At 38.3% G+C, this 17389-nt stretch overlaps 1 protein-coding gene across 2 annotated transcripts in view; it reads right to left on the reverse strand.

Moving 5' to 3' along the window:
- Positions 1–17389, reverse strand: part of LOC102277413 (disintegrin and metalloproteinase domain-containing protein 28) — a 125755-nt gene that overhangs the window by 20866 nt on the left and 87500 nt on the right. For both annotated transcript variants that reach the window (XM_070375526.1, XM_070375525.1), the window contains 4 exons: positions 4421–4583; positions 4069–4187; positions 3210–3286; positions 1700–1778 (listed from right to left, as the gene is read on the reverse strand). In XM_070375526.1, coding sequence (XP_070231627.1) covers positions 1700–1778; positions 3210–3286; positions 4069–4187; positions 4421–4583 — 438 coding nt within the window. The remainder of the gene's footprint in view (positions 1–1699; positions 1779–3209; positions 3287–4068; positions 4188–4420; positions 4584–17389) is intronic.

The raw sequence follows: 17389 nt of genomic DNA on the forward strand, positions 1-17389 counted from the left end.
ACTGGAAACTTTAAATCTCTTCAGGCTAAACTAGAATGGCTACATTAATTATTGTAATGTATTTTCATCCCTGCGTTTTTAATCTGTAAAATAAAAACTCAGCTGGGTCCAGCTATCACATGCTCTAAATCTAAGAATTTAAGAACAATTTTAGTAGAAATGCGTTTTTAATAAATGGCTGGTATCAGCAGAAAAAAAATGTTGTCATTATAACATTTTCATTATAACAACGTCATTAACATTTGCTTGTAGACAAGTTGGAAAAGGTACCACATTAAGATGTCATTGGCCATTCACACTTAAAGTAAAGTCATTCAGTCGTGTCTGACTCTGCAACCCCATGGACTGTAGCCTACTAGGCTCCTCTGTCCATGGGATTTCCCAGGCAAGAGTACTGGAGTGGGTTACCATTTACTCCTCCAGGGGATCTTCCCGATCCAGGGATCGAACCTGGGTCTCCAGCATTGCAGACAGACGTTTTACTGTCTGAGCCACCAGGGAAGCCACACTTAAGTATGAACTAATTTATCAGATACTTTCCCCAAAGGTCAATGTTAGCAAAACTCCAGATGCCCTTGAAATAAGAGAGTAAGAAGGGAACAAAGGACCATTCTGTGGCCAAAATCTTGTTTGTTTTTTTATAGAGACATAGATGTTTGGGACGGGAGAAGGAAATGGCAACCCACTCCAGTACTCTTGCCTGGAAAATCCCATGGGCAGAGGAGCCTGGTAGGCTGCAGTCCATGGGGTTGCTAAGAATTGGACAGGACTGAAGCAACCTAGCAGCAGCAGCAGATGTTTGGGACACCATGGAGGGTGGCTCTGAGAAACACCCTAGCTTGATAATACTCATGACTGAGCCTTTTTTTTAATTAAATTTATTTATTTTTAATTGAAGGATAATTGCTTTACAGTATTGTATTGGTTTCTGCCAAACATCAACATGAATCCACCATAGGTATACATACGACTGAGCCTTTTTATATTCTCTTCCTGTTCTTTTCTTGGCCTTGATTCTCTATGTCTGACACCTACACCTTGGCATCATTTCTATGATAGTGTTTTAACCAGATAAAAATTTTTATTAACTAAAAATTGATATACCATTGTGAATCTCAGGATAAATGCATTTATCACTACAAAATAGTAAATAGTGGCATAACATTTTGAGTACCTAGGAGAGAATATTTCTAACCTGGTGATAAAATGGTTTAAGGGAAAAATAGATTTTTAGTTGCTTCTTAAAATGCAACACTTGAGGGACTTCCCTGGTGGTCCAGTGGTGAAGAATCTGCCTTGCAATGCAGAGGTTGTGGGTTCACTCCTTGGTCAGGGAACTAAGATCCCACATGCCGAGGGGCAACTAAGCCCGTGCACCACAACTAGAGAGTCCACGCACCACAACGAAATACTGAGCATGATGCAGTGAAGATCCTGTGTGCCACAATGATCCAACACACTCAAATACATGAATGCTAAAAAAAAAAAGTTTAATGCAACACTTGAGAGCCTCCTACTACTCCTATCTTTTAAAAAAGATATAATTCTTTTTTTCACCTGTTGTCTCCTTGGTCATAGATGAGCCCCTTGCTTTCAAGTCCTTTGATTTTTTTTTTTTTTAAGTTTACCTTGGACTTACGAATCTCATGATGTAAGCAGCTGATCCAAGTTAAGAGTCCCAGAAAGCATTCAGACCTACCATGTTCTGAGGTCTTGTGGTGATTTCTTCTCCACCGGGTGAGTAATATGTTTCAGTGTAGTCTGGTCCCAGAAGATGCCTGGAGAGAGCAGAAAGTTGAACAATACTCTCATGGTGATAATTAAGGCTAATATCCCTGATTTGATCTTCAGCATTAAAGGAATGATAATATTTATGGTGAGAAAGAGCTGAATTTCTGATGCACTGATACTTTTCCAATATCGTGAGTCTGCTCCTAAAGCAAATCAAACATTCAGTTATACCTCTTAGATCTGAGGACAGAAATGTCTTCCAATATTTTACTAACACAGAAATCAGAGAGTGATTTTTCTAACTTCAAATGTATTATTGGGATTCTTCACACCAAGAAGACAGCCTCTAAGCAATCTCGCAAGGGTATTTGGTCACAAGTACACATCAAGGAGCATTGCATTCAGGGAGAAGTTTACTGACTATTATAGAACTTGGTGTAGCCCTATTCCCTGAGTATCTCAAGGCTGTGTGCCCTGACTGAGCCTTATATATAAAAGCAGAGACATTACTTTGCTGACAAAGGTCTGTCTAGTCAAAGCTATGCTTTTTCCAGTAGTCATGTATGGATGTGAGAGTTGGACCATAAAGAAAACTGAGTGTCAAAGAACTGATGATTTTGAACTGTGGTGGTAGACTTCTCCCCTAGAGAGTCCCTTGGATCTCAAGGAGACCAAACCAGTCAAACCTAAAGGAAATCAGTCTTGAATATTCATTGGAAGGACTGATGCTGAAGCTGAAACTGCAATACTTTGGCCACCTGATGCGAAGAACTGACTCATTGGAAAAGACCCTGATGCTGGGAAAGATTGAAGGCAGGAGGAGAAGGGGATGACAGATGAGATGGTTGGATGGCTTCACCAATTCGATGGACATGAGTTTGAGCAAGCTCTGGGAGTTAGTGATGGACAGGGAAGCCTGGTTTGCTTCAGTCCATGGGGTCGCAAAGAGTTGGACACGACTGAGCGACTGAACAAAACTGAGCTGAAGTGATGTATCAAATTGATAACTAATGAAAACTCACTGTATAGCACAGGGAACTCTACTCAATGCTCTGTGGTGGCCTAAATGGGAAAGAAATTCAAGAAAGGAGATATACATATACGTATAACTGATTCACTTTTCTGTACAGTAGAAACTAACATAATATTTTAAAGAAAATATACTCCAATTAAATAAAAGTACTGGAAAGTCACATCAAAGGTTTGAGTTTATCTGGGTAGAATATATTTGCAGCAAATTCCAAAATTACCAAGGAAGAAAGTCGTTTGTGCAGCTGACTTTGTTTTATAATTTGCATATAATTTCCTAGAGAAACATCAAGCTTCTTCGATAATATTAGCACAAACTATTAGAATCTAATGATCAATATGCTTTACGTCTTCTTTGTGAAATTAGACTATATAGAGTTTCAAGATTTATTTTCCTACATTTTTTTTAGAATAATCCAGCAATTAGACTTGCAGAAAATGCAACTTACTCAGCTTTTTGTAGGGAAAGAATGACTTCTTCTCCATTTAACATCATCTGATATTGAAGTTCAGGTTCATATCTTTCCTAAAAATATTTAATAACATAATGATAATTTACATTTCTGAATCTATCTAAAATAATTATAATGATATAGGTAGCTGTACAGAATAATAATTACAAATGCATGTAAGATAAAAGCAGTTCTCATGCTTCTAAAATATGTAAAAGAAAACACAAATTTTACACCAAGATAGATTTCCAAAAAGTACAATAACATGGTAATAATACAGATCAAATTCACTCTAATATGTAAGATAGGGACTTATCATTTGCTCTAACGTATGGTATACAGTTCTGTACTCTAATGGATCCTAATAGGGTAATAATAAGGCACATATTTTTACTGCTTTAAAGCTAAACCAAGTATACTAAAAAAGCTCAAACAAAAACATGCTAAAAGTTAAAATAAAAATTATTAAATGAGGAAAATATTTGCAAAAATGTAATAGTCAAAGAGTATCTTCAACACAGTAAAAAAAAAAATCTTGTAAATTAATGAGATAATTTTATCTCCTAGAAATGGCTGCCATTCCTGTCTTCCTTTATTTTGTTCTCCCCACAAACTTGGAGAAATATCCAAGCTGCTTTATTCTTTCTGATCCAGGGAGTCAGTTAACTTCCTTCCTGCTGCTTCAGTGCAAAAAAGCATTTGAAGAAAACCTATGCCCTCTCCAGGGCAAAGGGGAGCTTTTGTATAAATGTATTTCAAAACTAAACTATTAGATGTTGACTGTGACATCACTTCTACTAGTAAAAAGATCCTTTGCTGTCTCATTAGATGACACCATGGTCAATCCATTGCTTACCTCTTTGCCATGCTTCTCTTTTTGGTTATTCTGTATCTCTCTTTTGTGTAAAATGTGTAGTTTCTTAGGATGAACTACTTCATACAGCTCTGATTCAAGTGTTTGTCTTATGGTTATTGCTAGAGAAAGAGACATAATATTGATATAAAATATGTAAATGTTTTTGTTGACTGGTTTGTTGAAATCACGTGGAAGACAATTCCCATTGAGAAGAGAAACGCTGAGAAGAACAATTTCCTTCTACTTAAGCTTTGATAACAAAGAATTTTTCTTTAGCTTTCTCTCCCTCTCCTGGAAAGACATGACAATGATGAAATTAATTCTTTGGAATTGTCAATATATTAGTGCTTACCTTGAGTCTGAATAATGAGGCAGAGGATGGAGAGCAGGACCAAAGACATGCTGGCTACTGCAGGTAGCTGAGAAGTCCTACTCAGCACAAAGTTGTGATCTGACCAGTTGTCCAGTTTTATCTCCCCTCCTTCACTGTCCAGCTTTATCTTCCCCCTACTTCTCTTTACAAATTGAAAAAAAGTTTTAAAAATCGCAAACCTTCTTTGGAAGTTTGGGGAATGTTTCCTAATGGCTTTGAAAAGTTGCCAAGACATTGCACTGTCAAGACCATGAGAATGTTCCTCATTTCTGAGAAGTTTTTATGTCTGTGGTTACATCTTGTTAAGGACTCACATCTGGGCGACTGCTTGGCTCTGGTGCTCCAATAGCATGGGAAAGTACCTACTAAGACTGAGATATCTGTATATTTAAGAAAATCTATCAGTCTGTACTGGGAAAGACTGTTTTGAAAAAGTGTTGTTGATTTTCTGGACCAGCAAAAGATATAAATGCTTATAGAGAAAACTTAAATTGAGAGAAAAATAGTTGGGCACCCAATGGCCTAAGATTATGTTTATGTTTCTTTGATTTCAGATTACTTCCTTTGGATAAAATACTAGAAACAATATTATTTAGTAAAAAAGGTAAAACAATTTGAGATTCTTGGTATCCATTGACCTGGTATTTCTGTTAACTCTAAATTATATTCCTATTAGTAGAGTTTTCCCAATCTAAAAATCAATGCTCTTTAACTACTGAGTTTATTTTTTACTGATACATTTGGGAGTTTGCAAGCATCAGATTGTAAGTTTTATAGTAATCTCTCCATGTCTATGCTTCTCTTTGTTTTTCTACATTCTTTTGAGTCATTTAAGTTTGCTCTATAATTTTCTATATCTTTTGCTGGTCTAGAAGATCAAAATTCTACATGTATCCTATAGTATGCATGCATACATGCTAAGTCGCTCCAGTCGTGCCTGACTCTGTGCGATCCCGTGGACAGCAGCCCACCACCCTCGTCTGCCCACGGGACTCTCCAGGCAAGAATACTGGAGTGGGTTGCCATTTCCTTCTCCGATTTAATTGCTAAGTCACGTCTAACTCTTTGGAACCCCATGGACCTTAGCCCACCAGGCCCCTCTGTCCATGGGATTTTCCAGGCAAGAATACCGGAGTGGGTTGCCATTTCCTTCTCCCGTATCCTATAGTAGTTACCATTAAAATTTAGCAAAATAAAATCCTAATAACATCTAACTACCATCAACTAATACAAGATCCTGCAATGGTGTAACCCTTATCAGCATCCCACCCCTAGCCACCTTACATGTTGTTGTCAGGTGTTTTAATTCTACCATGATTTTCATCCCCTGGTCATTATAGTTAGTTTTGTGTTTTATACAGATACTATTTGAAATTACTCATAAGCATACCATCTTCTTTTCTCCAAGATTCCTTTTTGTAAAACATATTTTCTAACAAAGCATCTCTTAGAGTAAACGGAGTACTGTGTTTTAAAATTCTTTCCCAGGAGACTATATTTATTTCACTATATTCTTTAATGGTAGTTAGGTGGGAATACAGTTTTAGGATGACAATAAATGTATCAGCATTTGGGAACTATTTTACTGTTTTTTTTTGGGGGGGGGCAACTCATATTACTGTTGAAAATTCTACTTTCAGACTATTAAAAAACAAATTATTATTATTATTATTTTTGCTATTTATACAAATAACAGGGCTTCCCAGGTAGCGCTAGTGGTAAAAGTACTTGCCTAACAATGCAGAAGACATAAGACGTACAGGTTCCATTCCTGGGTTGGAAAGAGCCTCTGGAGGAAGACACGACAATTCACTCCAGTATTCTTGCCTGAAGAATCCCATGGACAGAGCAGCCTGGCCGGCTACAGCCCATAGGGTCTCAAAGAGTCAGACATGACTGAAGCAACTTGGCAGCAGCAGCATACTACTAATATTGCAAGATAAATTAAATATTTATTGAGATCATGTTAATTTGAGTTTACACTAAATTAATACTACATTTCTGGGCATTTCAAGATGACCCTGATACTGTCCTTGAAAATGAAAAGTGTAAGTTGTTCAGTGGTTTCCGATTGAACACCAGTTCTCCTGCATTGCAGGCGGATTCTTTACTGTCTGAGCCACCAGGGAAGCCCAAGAATACTGGAGTGGGTAGTCTATCCCCTTCTCCAGCAGATCTTCCTGACCCAGGAATTGAACCAGATCTACTGCATTGCAGGTGGATTCTTTACCAGCTGAGCTACTAGGGAAGCCCGATGCTATCCTTAGTATTCCTGTAATAAAGTCTAATAATAGAGATTAATCTACAAATAGATACAGTTTATGCAAATGGTAAATATTGTGACTGAGGCTTGTGCATTATATTCAGGTAGATTTTAGAATACATCATTTGGTGCAGGGGGTGGGGTGGGGGGAGAGAGATTATTATTAGCTAGAAAAGAAATAGTGGAAGGAGTATTCTGGTGAGAGAAAACTAAGTGAGAAAAGCAAATGGATATGTAGAAAACACAAATGTATGTATAACTACAGTCCATTTCCATGACTTAAATACAGCATAAAAAGTATGTATTCACCCCACTCTGGTATTCTTGCCTGGGAAATCCCATGAACAGAGGAGCCTGGTGGGCTATGATCTAGAGGATTGCAAAGAGTTGGAAACAACTTAGCGACTAACCAGCAACAAGCTTATGGAGAGACAAATATTAAAGGCCTTGAAGACAATGGTGCGTATTGGTACATATCTTAGAAATAGTTAGCTCATAAAATTATCACACTTGCTAATTGATTGGATGTAGCAACTAAGGGATATAGAAAAATCTTGAATGATTTTTAAGGTGAAGTTTGAGCAACTGTATGAATTTGACAGATGCTATCTTCCAATTTGGTCAGTTAGTGAGAGTTGCAGTTTAGTTAAAACTCTTAAAGGCAGGATATATAAATCCTGGTGTGTCCTTCAGGAGCACAGTACCATGAAGATAACAGATGTTTGAAAATATGAATGTTCAGTGAAAGAAGTTTATAAACTGCACTATCTGCCCAAGATACTGATGCTGTTTGTTAGAGAGTTGAGTATCAGTCTATAAATTAAAGCTGGGGAAATAACAATGAAAGGGTTGTTTACTTAATGCATCTGGAGGGAACAAGGAATGATATATACATGTACCCTTCTGAATAAAATATCCAAGGAATTACTAAACATAGGGCTTAATTTATGACCATTAAACTAAGAAATCATGGCAAATATCCTGACCACAGAGAATTTTGTTCCCATAAAACTTAACAACTTAACAGTAATTGGAAAGTTTCATGATAAAGTATACTTGGTGATTAGGAAAGTTGTTTAAATACTGTTTAACTAGAAATAAAACAGCAACATGAATAAAAATGGCAAAATCCCTTAAAATGTAAACATTTTGCATGCATTCTTTTATTTGGTAATTGTAATAGGTTTAAGTCTTTGGTTCAAAGATTATGATTCCCAATTTATAGATGACTCAAAGATATTTAGTACAAATCTTCCAGAAGGTATGTAATATCTGTCTCTTAAGTCACTGACATAGGAGAGTTGCTTGATAAGAGAACTAAAGTATTTCAAATATTTTATTGAGGGAGATATCCATGATGGCTTCAACTGCTTCAAGGAAAAAGTCTATTTTAAAAATATGAGAAGGTTGTAATTAGTGGGTTGAGTGAGAGGTTTGAGATGAGAAGAGAGGGTTTAGAATAATTAAACATAGGGGTTGATACATATATACTATTGATATTATATATGAAATAGATAACTAATGACAATATACTGTATAGCACAGGGAGCTCTACTTAAAGCGCTCTGGTGTCTTGAATGGGAAGAAAGTACAAAAGGAGGGGATATATGTATGTGTATGGACATGTGTGGGCTTCCCAGGCGGTGCTAATGGTAAAGAACCCACCTGCCAATGCAGGAGATGTGAGAGTCCCAGGGAGATTCAATCCCTGGGTCAGGGAGATCCCCTGGAGGAGTGCAAGGTAGCCCACTCAAGTCTTCTGGCCTATAATTAAAACCTATTTATACTCATCAACTAAATAAGTGACAACTATTTCTCCCCCAAATATAAGAATTCACCTGGCTCTCATACTCCTTCCTCTTTCCCAAGTCCTACATGGTGTTGATATTACCCAGACTTTAGTTCAGTTCAGTTCAGTCTCTCAGTCATGTGTGACTCTTTGCGACCCCATGGACTACAGCACACCAGGCCTCCATGTCCACTGCCAACTCTCGGGGTTTACTCAAACTCATGTCCATTGAGTCAGTGAGGCCATCCAACCATCTCATTCTCTGTCATCCCCTTCTCCTCCTGCTTTCAATCTTTCCCAGCATCAGGGGCTTTTCAAATGAGTCAGTTCTTGACATCAGTGACCAAAGTATTGGAGTTTCAGCTTCAGCATCAGTCCTTCCAATGAATATTCAAGACTTATTTCCTTTAGGATGGACTGGTGAGATCTCCTTGCTGTCCAAGGAAATCTCAAGAGTCTTCTCCAATACCATAGTTCAAAAGCATCAATTCTTTGGTGTTTAGCTTCCTTTATGGGTCCAACTCTCACATCCATACATGACTACTGGAAAAACCATAGCTTTGACTAGATGGACCTTTGTTGGCAAAGTAATGTCTCTGCTTTTTAATACATTGTCTAGGTTGATCATAACTTTTCTTCCAAGGAGCAAGTGTCTTTTAGTTTCATGGCTACAGTCACCATCTGCAGTGATTTTGGAGCCCAAGAAAATAAAGTCTGTCACTGTTTCCACTGTTTCCCCATCTATTTGCCATGATCATGAATCAAGGCAAATTGGAAGTGGTCAAACAGGAGATGGCAAGAGTGAACATCGACATTTGAGGAATCAGCTAACTAAAATGGACTGGAATGGGTGAATTTAACTCATATGACCATTATATCTACTACTGTGGGCAAGAATCCCTTCAAAGAAATGGAGTAGCCATCATAGTCAACAAAAGAGCCCAAAATGCAGTACTTGGATGCAATCTCAAAAACAACAGAATGATCTCAGTTTGTTTTCATAGCAAACCATTCAATATCACAGTAATCCAAGTCTGTGTCCTGACCAGTGATGCTGAAGAAGTTGAATGGTTCTATGAAGAACCACAAGACCTTCTAGAATTAACACCCCAAAAAGATGTCTTTTTCATTGTAGGGGGCTGGAATGCAAAAGTAGGGAGTCAAGAAATTCCGGGAGTAACAGGTAAATTAGACCTTGGAGTATGGAATGAAACAGGACAAAGGCTAACAATGTTTTCCCAAGAGAATGCACTGGTCATAGCAAACACCCTCTTCCAACAACACAAGAGAAGACTCTACACATGGACATCACCAGATGGTCAATACCAAAATCAGATTGATTATATTTTTTGCAGCCAAAGATGGAGACGCTCTATACAGTCATCAAAAACAAGACTGGGAGCTGACTGTGGCTCAAATCATGAACTCCTTATTGCCAAATTCAGACTGAAATTGAAGAAAGTAGGGAAAACCACTAGACCATTCAGGTATGACCTAAATCAAATCCCTTAAGATTATACAGAGGAAGTGACAGATAGATTCAAGGGATTAGATCTAATAGACAGAGTGCCAATGAACTACGGATGGAGGTTTGTGACATTGTACAGGAAACAGGGATCAAGACCATCCCCAAGAAAAAGAAATGCAAAAAGGCAAAATGGTTGTCTGAGGAGGCCTTACAAATAGCTGTGAATAGAAAAGAAGTGAAAGGCAAAGGAGAAAAGTAAAGATATACCCATTTGAATCCAAAGTTCCAAAGAATAGCAAGGAGAGATAGGAAAGCCTTCCTCAGTGATCAATGCAAAGAAACAGAGAGAAACAACAGAATGGGAAAGTCTAGAGATCTCTTCAAGAAAATTAGAGATACCAAGGGAACATTTCATGCAGAGATGGGCACAATAAATGACAGAAATGGTATGGACCTAATAGAAGCAGAAGATATTAAGAAGAGGTGGCAAGAATACACAGAAGAACCGTACAAAAAAGATCTTCATGACCCAGATTATCACGGTGGTGTGATCACCAACCTAGAGCTAGACATTGTGGAATGCATGCGAAGTCACGTGGGCCTTAGGAAGCATCACTACGAACAAAGATAGTGGAGGTGATGGAATTCCAATTGAGATATTTTAAGTCGTAAAAGATGATGCTGTGAAAGTACTACCTAGAATTACACTGTCTAAAAAATAGTCACTAGCCACATGTGGCTGTTAAGGTTAACATTAATTAAACTAAATATAATTGAAACATTCAGTTCCACTGTCATAGAAGTCATAATTCAAGTACTCAGTAACTATGTTGCTGGTGACTCCCATGTTGCAGGGTGATGATATAGAAGATGTCCATCAAAACAGAAAGTTTTCTTGGATAGAATTACCTAGATTTTCAAATCATGGAAATTATGAATACACTTTGGGGGGGCTATAATGATTTTGTTTTAGGATACATACATTTTATCAAGGTATTTGATCATCTCTGTTTCATATATCTCTTGTGGTATACACTGGATTTTCTTTCTTCTTATTTATTAATTTATATAAAAGGCTTTCAAGTGGGTCTTTATGTCATTAATTTTTATAACCTTTAATGCTTGAGAATATTTTTGAATCAAACTCTGATAATTGAATAAAGAGTTTAGTTGGGCATAAAATCATAGTTCTAAGTTCTTTTCCTTCAATATTTTAAAATTGCTATTGTATTTTCTTCTTGCATCTATTACAGCTGTTGGAAAATGTGGTTTCAGTATAATCTTGGTTGTTTTCAATGTGATACACTATTTATTTTGGAATCATTGGATTTTTTTTTTCTTTGTTTTAAAGTTCCTAAATTTTCTATAACTACCTAGGGGCACAATTTTTTTTTTTTTAATGTTTTGCTCCTCTTCTCCTTTTGACTCTCCATGGTTTTTCTCACACCATGCTCTTTTCTCTTTCTTAAGTCTGGAAAATTCATTTCCATTATTCAAGTTATTTCCTTATCTCTACTTTTTTGAATTTTCTGTCTTTGGGGCATTTCTATTATTTGGATTTTAACATTTCTACTATCATTAATCTTTGGAAATGTTTGCTTCCTTAATGTGTTATTTTGGAGTCAGCTACCTCATTTTGACACGACATTGTTACTTATTCTATTAAGCAATACATGTAGAGATGGACAGCCTCAGATATTACCAGCTAGAAAAGCTAGAAAGTGGGAGGTTGATGAGTTTCCCACAGGTTGAAAAACCTCAAAGACCAAGAAACAAGTCAGTTACTCAACACTCACAGACAGTTTTCAGATCTTCACCGTTTGCACCTAGAGAAATAGTATTAGGAAGAAAAAGCCCTTAGTTGTTAACTTCCTCTGTCAGTTTAGAGCTGGTGGGGTGAGAAAGCAACTTTCAGGGATTAGTCTTATTGCCTCTGAATTCTTACTTCTCAGGGTTTCTCTTTTGCCATAATTTTATCCCTGAGTCTGCCAGGACTTATCCCAGTTGTGGTAGCTATAGTAGACAACACTGCGTAGTCAAAGCAAAGCTGGCAAACAGCCAGAGGAGCACAATACATCCTGTTCCTCTCTTATTTACCCTCTCACAGACTTGCCCAAGCTGCCTCCTGATCCAAGCCAAAACCACACACAGAAATCTAAAAACAAGCCCACAGTCACTCCCATATTATCCAGGGAAGTCTTCCGGTTGTCTTAAGTTCTTCTTGGACCAAAGAAATAGTCAGCTGGGCTACATCAGCTCTTTGCTCCAAATCCCTGGATGATTTTTAAATATAAGCAAGATACACATGTTTTCTTTCCTCACTAAGTTTGCTTAGAATTAGATCATTCTGTTGAATGAGTCCCTCAAAACCCCTTTCTAGTTATGAAACCGATTTGTATCAGTGTTGCTTCTTTTTTCCTATTTGCTTCTCTATTTAGTGTTTCAAGAAAAAAGCAGAAGCCTAAACCAAACAGCTCTTGTATCCTTAGTTGTGAGACCCACACATTGCTAATGGAGGTATTGTTTGAGGTCACTAGAGCCATAGCATGTGGAAGATTTACCATCTCAAGAGAAATTAGAAGACTTAAATATGTTTGCTTATGGCATTATCTTCAGTTACAACAAAATAAAAGGTGCCTATGAGTCAGTTCTTTGCATCAGGTGGCCAAAGTATCGGAGCTTCAGCTTCAGCATAAGTCCTTCCAATGAATATTCAGGACTGATATCCTTTAGGATTGACTGGTTGGATCTCCCTGCAGTCCAAGGGACTCTTAAGAGTCTTCTCCAAAAAAAAAAAAAAAAAAGGGTCTTCTCCAACACCACAGTTCAAAAGCATCAATTCTTCAGCACTCAGCTTTCTTTATGGTCCAACTCACACATCCATACATGATCACTGGAAAAGACCTTGATGCTGGGAAAGATTGAAGGCAGAAGGAGAAGGGGATGACAGAGGATGAGATGATTAGATAGCATCACCAACTTGATGGATATGAGTTTTAGCAAGCTCTGGGTGTTGGTGATGGACAGGGAAGCCTGGTGTGCTGCAGTCCATGGGGTCGCAACAATTCAGTCACGACTGAGTGACTGAAATGAACTGAAGATATCACTACACACCTATTAGAATGGCCAAAATCCAGAGCACTGACAGCATCAAATGCTGGGGAGGATGTAAAGCAATAGGAGCTCTTGTTATATGCTAGTGGGAAAGCAAGATGTTTCAGCCACTTTGGAAGACAGTTTAGCATAACCATACAGTCCAGCAATCTCACTCCTTGGTATTTAGTCAAATGAATGAAAACTTAAGTTTGTGCAAATACCTAAATATGGACAATTACAGCAGCTTTCTCATAACTGCCATAAATTGGAAGTAACTAAGATATCCTTCAATAGTTGAATGGATAAATAAATAGCAGTATATCTAGAAATGGAATTTTATTCAGCAGTGAAAATAAATGAACTACCGAGAATGAAAAGACATGGAAGAAGCAAATACATATGGCCACGTGACAGAAGCCAATACAAGAAAAGTTACATACCTTTTGATTTCAACTGTATGACAATGGTTTCCAGGGGCTAGGGGTGTGGGAGGAAAGAATCTGCAGAAAAAAGAGGCAAGTACCTTATAAATGCTTCCCAGGTGGCTCAGTGGTCAAGAATCTGCCTGCCAATGCAGGAGACGTAGGTTTGATCCCTGGGTCAGTTTGATCCCTGGATCAGGAAGATCCCCTGAAGAAGGAAATGGCAACCCAGCAACTCACTCCAGTATTCTTGCCTGGAAAATCCCATGGATAGAGGAGCCTTGGGGGCTACAGTCCCTGGAGTTCCAAAAGAGTCAGACATGACTCAGAGTTTAAACAATAACAACCATACAATACTTTGTCTGGTACTCTAATGGTGGATATATGGCATCACTGTGTGTTTGTCCAATCCCTAGAACACATAACACTAAAGATGAACCCTATGTCAAGGCTGTATATTGTCACCCTACTTATTTAACTTATATGCATAATACATGATGAGAAATGTTGGGCTGGAAGAAGCACAAGCTGGAATCAAGATTGCCAGGAGAAATATCAATAACCTCAGATATACAGATGACACCACCCTTATGGCAGAAAGTGAAGAGGAACTAAGAAGCCTCTTGATGAAAGTGAAAGAAGAGAGTGAAAAAGTTGACTTAAAGCTCAACATCCAGAAAACGATGATCATGGCATCTGGTCCCATCACTTCATGGCAAATAGATGGGGAAACAGTGGAAACAGTGTCAAACTTTATTTTTGGGGGCTCCAAAATCATGGCAGATGGTGATTGCAGCCATGAAATTAAAAGATGCTTACTCCTTGGAAGGAAAGTTATGACCAACCTAGATAGCATATTCAAAAGCAGAGACATTACTTTGCCAACAAAGGTCCGTCTAGTCAAGGCTATGGTTTTTCCTGTGGTCATGTATGGATGTGAGAGTTGGACTGTGAAGAAGGCTGAGTGCCAAAGAATTGATGCTTTTGAACTGTGGTGTTGGAGAAGACTCTTGAGAGTCCCTTGGACTGCAAGGAGATACAACCAGTCCATTCTGAAGGAGATCAGCCCTGGGTGTTCTTTGGAAGGACTGATGCTAAAGCTGAAACTCCAGTACTTTGGCCACCTCATGCAAAGAGTTGACTCACTGGAAAAGACTCTGATGCTGGGAGGGATTGGGGGCAGGAGGAGAAGGGGACGACAGAGGAAAAGATGGCTGGATGGCATCACTGACTCGATGGACGTTGAGTTTTAGTGAACTCCGGGAGCTGGTGATGGACAGACAGGGAGGCCTGGCATGCTGCAATTCATGTCGCAAAGAGTCGGACACGACTGAGTGACTGAACTGAACTGAATGTAAATTAAGGATTTTGAATTGTAATGATATGTCAACGTAGTTTCATCTACTATGACAAATGTCCAACTCCAATGGGGAATGTTGATAATAGGGGAGGTTGTGCATGTGAGGGGTAGGAAGTATATGGCAAATCTCTGTACCTTCCACTCAATTTTACTGTGAATCTAAAACTTCTCTAGAAAATAAAATCTTTGTCTCTTCTCTACAGTCATGGGAATGAACCAAAATAAAATGAGTGAACCGTGTGTTTGCTGCAGCTAATCAGATTATCCCAATTGCTTTGGTTTCTGCTATAGTTGCATATAGGTTTCCCTGGCTGTTCAGTGGTAAAGAATCCGCCTGCAATGCAGGAGTTAGATTCCTGGGTCAGGAAGATTCCCTGGAGGAGGGCATGGCAATCCACTGCAGTATTCTTGTCTGGAGAATCCCATGAACAGAGACGTCTGGTGGGCTGCAGTTCATAGGTTCACAAAGACAGAAGTAACTGAGCACACATGCATAGTTGCATATATTTTGTTGCTTATACTTGATATCCTTATAAAAATTTGTTATTCAGCAACCAGCAAGATAAATATAAGCATCTCAAATATAAATATTGTTTGTTCTTGATTCTTTACAAGTTGTTTCTGTTAATTTTTATAGTCCATGCTCGTGTTCAGTTGCATCAGTCATGTCTGACTCTTTGTGGCCCTATGGACTGCAGCCCACCAGGTTCCTCTGTCCATGGGCTTCTCCAGGCAAGAATACTGAAGTAGGTTGTCATGCCCTTCTCCAGAGGATCTTCTCTACCCAGGGGTCCAAACTGCATCTCCTGCATTGCAGGTGGATTCTTGACTGCTGAGCTGCCAGGGAAGCGTTTGTATGGCACTAGCCTATTTATTCTGCAGATTCATTCCTCCCACACCCCTAGCCAAGCAGGAAGAACTGTGTTCCTTCTGAATCATTGATTTTTATTATTTGGTTGGCTGGTTTGTTTTCCCAGTAGTCATGTATGGATGTGAGATTTGGACCATAAAGAAGGCTAAGTGCTGAAGAATTGATGCTTTTGAACTGTGGTGTTGGAGAAGACTCTTGAGAGTCCCTTGGACTGCAAGGAGATCCAACCAGTCCATCCTGAAAGAAATCAATCCCAAAAATTCATTGGAAGAACTGATGCTGAAGCTGAAGTGCCAATACTTTCACCACCTGATGAGAAGGGCTGATTCATTAGAAAAGACCCCGATACTGGGAAAGATTAAAGGCAGGAAGAGAGGGGGACAACAGAGGACAAGATGGCTGTGGCATCACCAACCTGATGGACATGAGTTTGAGCTAGCTCTGGAAGTTGGTGATGAACAGGGAAGCCTGGCGTGCTGCAGTCCATGCAGTCGCAAAGGACTGAGCGACTGAACTGAACTTAGCTGGCTGGCTTTGTCCTGTTTATGTAATTTTATTATCCTTGTTGATAGTACATTAATTTTACTTTATGGATGCTATAAATCTCCTATCAATCTTGTTTACTTCTCTTGTTTCTTTGATTTGTTTTGTTTTGTTTTCCAATAGTTTAGAAGAGAACTTGGAGCACATACTTATCAGCCATGTAGGGCTGTATGTTTTATATTTCACTGGTCTCATCTTACCCATGGCTTTATGGTTTCTGGAACATTCTTGCTTTTTTTTCCCTAGGTAAGATTTTTATTTTTTTAACTTTTTATTTTGTATTGAGATATAGCCAAGTAACAAACAATGTTGTGATAGTTTCAGGTAAACAGCGGAAGTACTCAGCCATATATACTCATGTATCCAGTCTCCCCCAAAATCCCCTCCCACCCTGGCTGCCACTTAACATTGAACAGAGTTCCCTGTGCTATAAAGTAGGTCCTTTTTGGTTACCCATTCTAAATATAGCAGTGTGTACATGTCCGTCCCCAAATCCCTAACTGTCCCTTCCCTCCATCCTTTCCCTGGGCAACCATTGAAACATCTTGTTTTGCTTTCTAATTTTCCTGTTTCTTTTATGCTTCTTGAAACCTGCTCAATTTGTGTGTGCAATGTATATAAATATACAAAAAGACTCAAAAATAAGTAAATAAAATGCTTTATTTCAGTCTAACCTTGATAAACCTGCTGAACCATGACTTTATACATGCTATCGTTGAATCTCATTATCTTCCTAGAATGTCCCTTTCTTTTTATTTCCTTTGTAGGCCTGACAAACCTACTATTTTAAGGTTTAAATAGTGCCTTCCTGAGAAACTTCTCATTCCCTTCTTTGACAAATATTTCCCATGAGCTCCCTTATGCTGTTATTTTAGCAATGATTATATTTCCATATTTATTTATGTCATTTTTTAGAATGAGGCTGTGAGCCTTGGAACAGCATGGAAAGAGGTTAATATTTCTGTCTTCAAGGTCAACATAATATAAATAAACTGGCATTTTTATAAATGTTTTAGTTAAAGAACAAGAAACACAGGTAAGTGTAAGTTGCATAATGCATAAATCTAGAATCTGGACAGAAGAATTCTTTTAAGGACTCGTTGAGTATATAACATTTCAAGACTCTTTGCTAATCA

The sequence above is a fragment of the Bos mutus genome, chromosome 8 (genome assembly GCF_027580195.1).
Source record: "Bos mutus isolate GX-2022 chromosome 8, NWIPB_WYAK_1.1, whole genome shotgun sequence".
In the NCBI taxonomy this organism is placed as follows: domain Eukaryota; kingdom Metazoa; phylum Chordata; class Mammalia; order Artiodactyla; family Bovidae; genus Bos; species Bos mutus.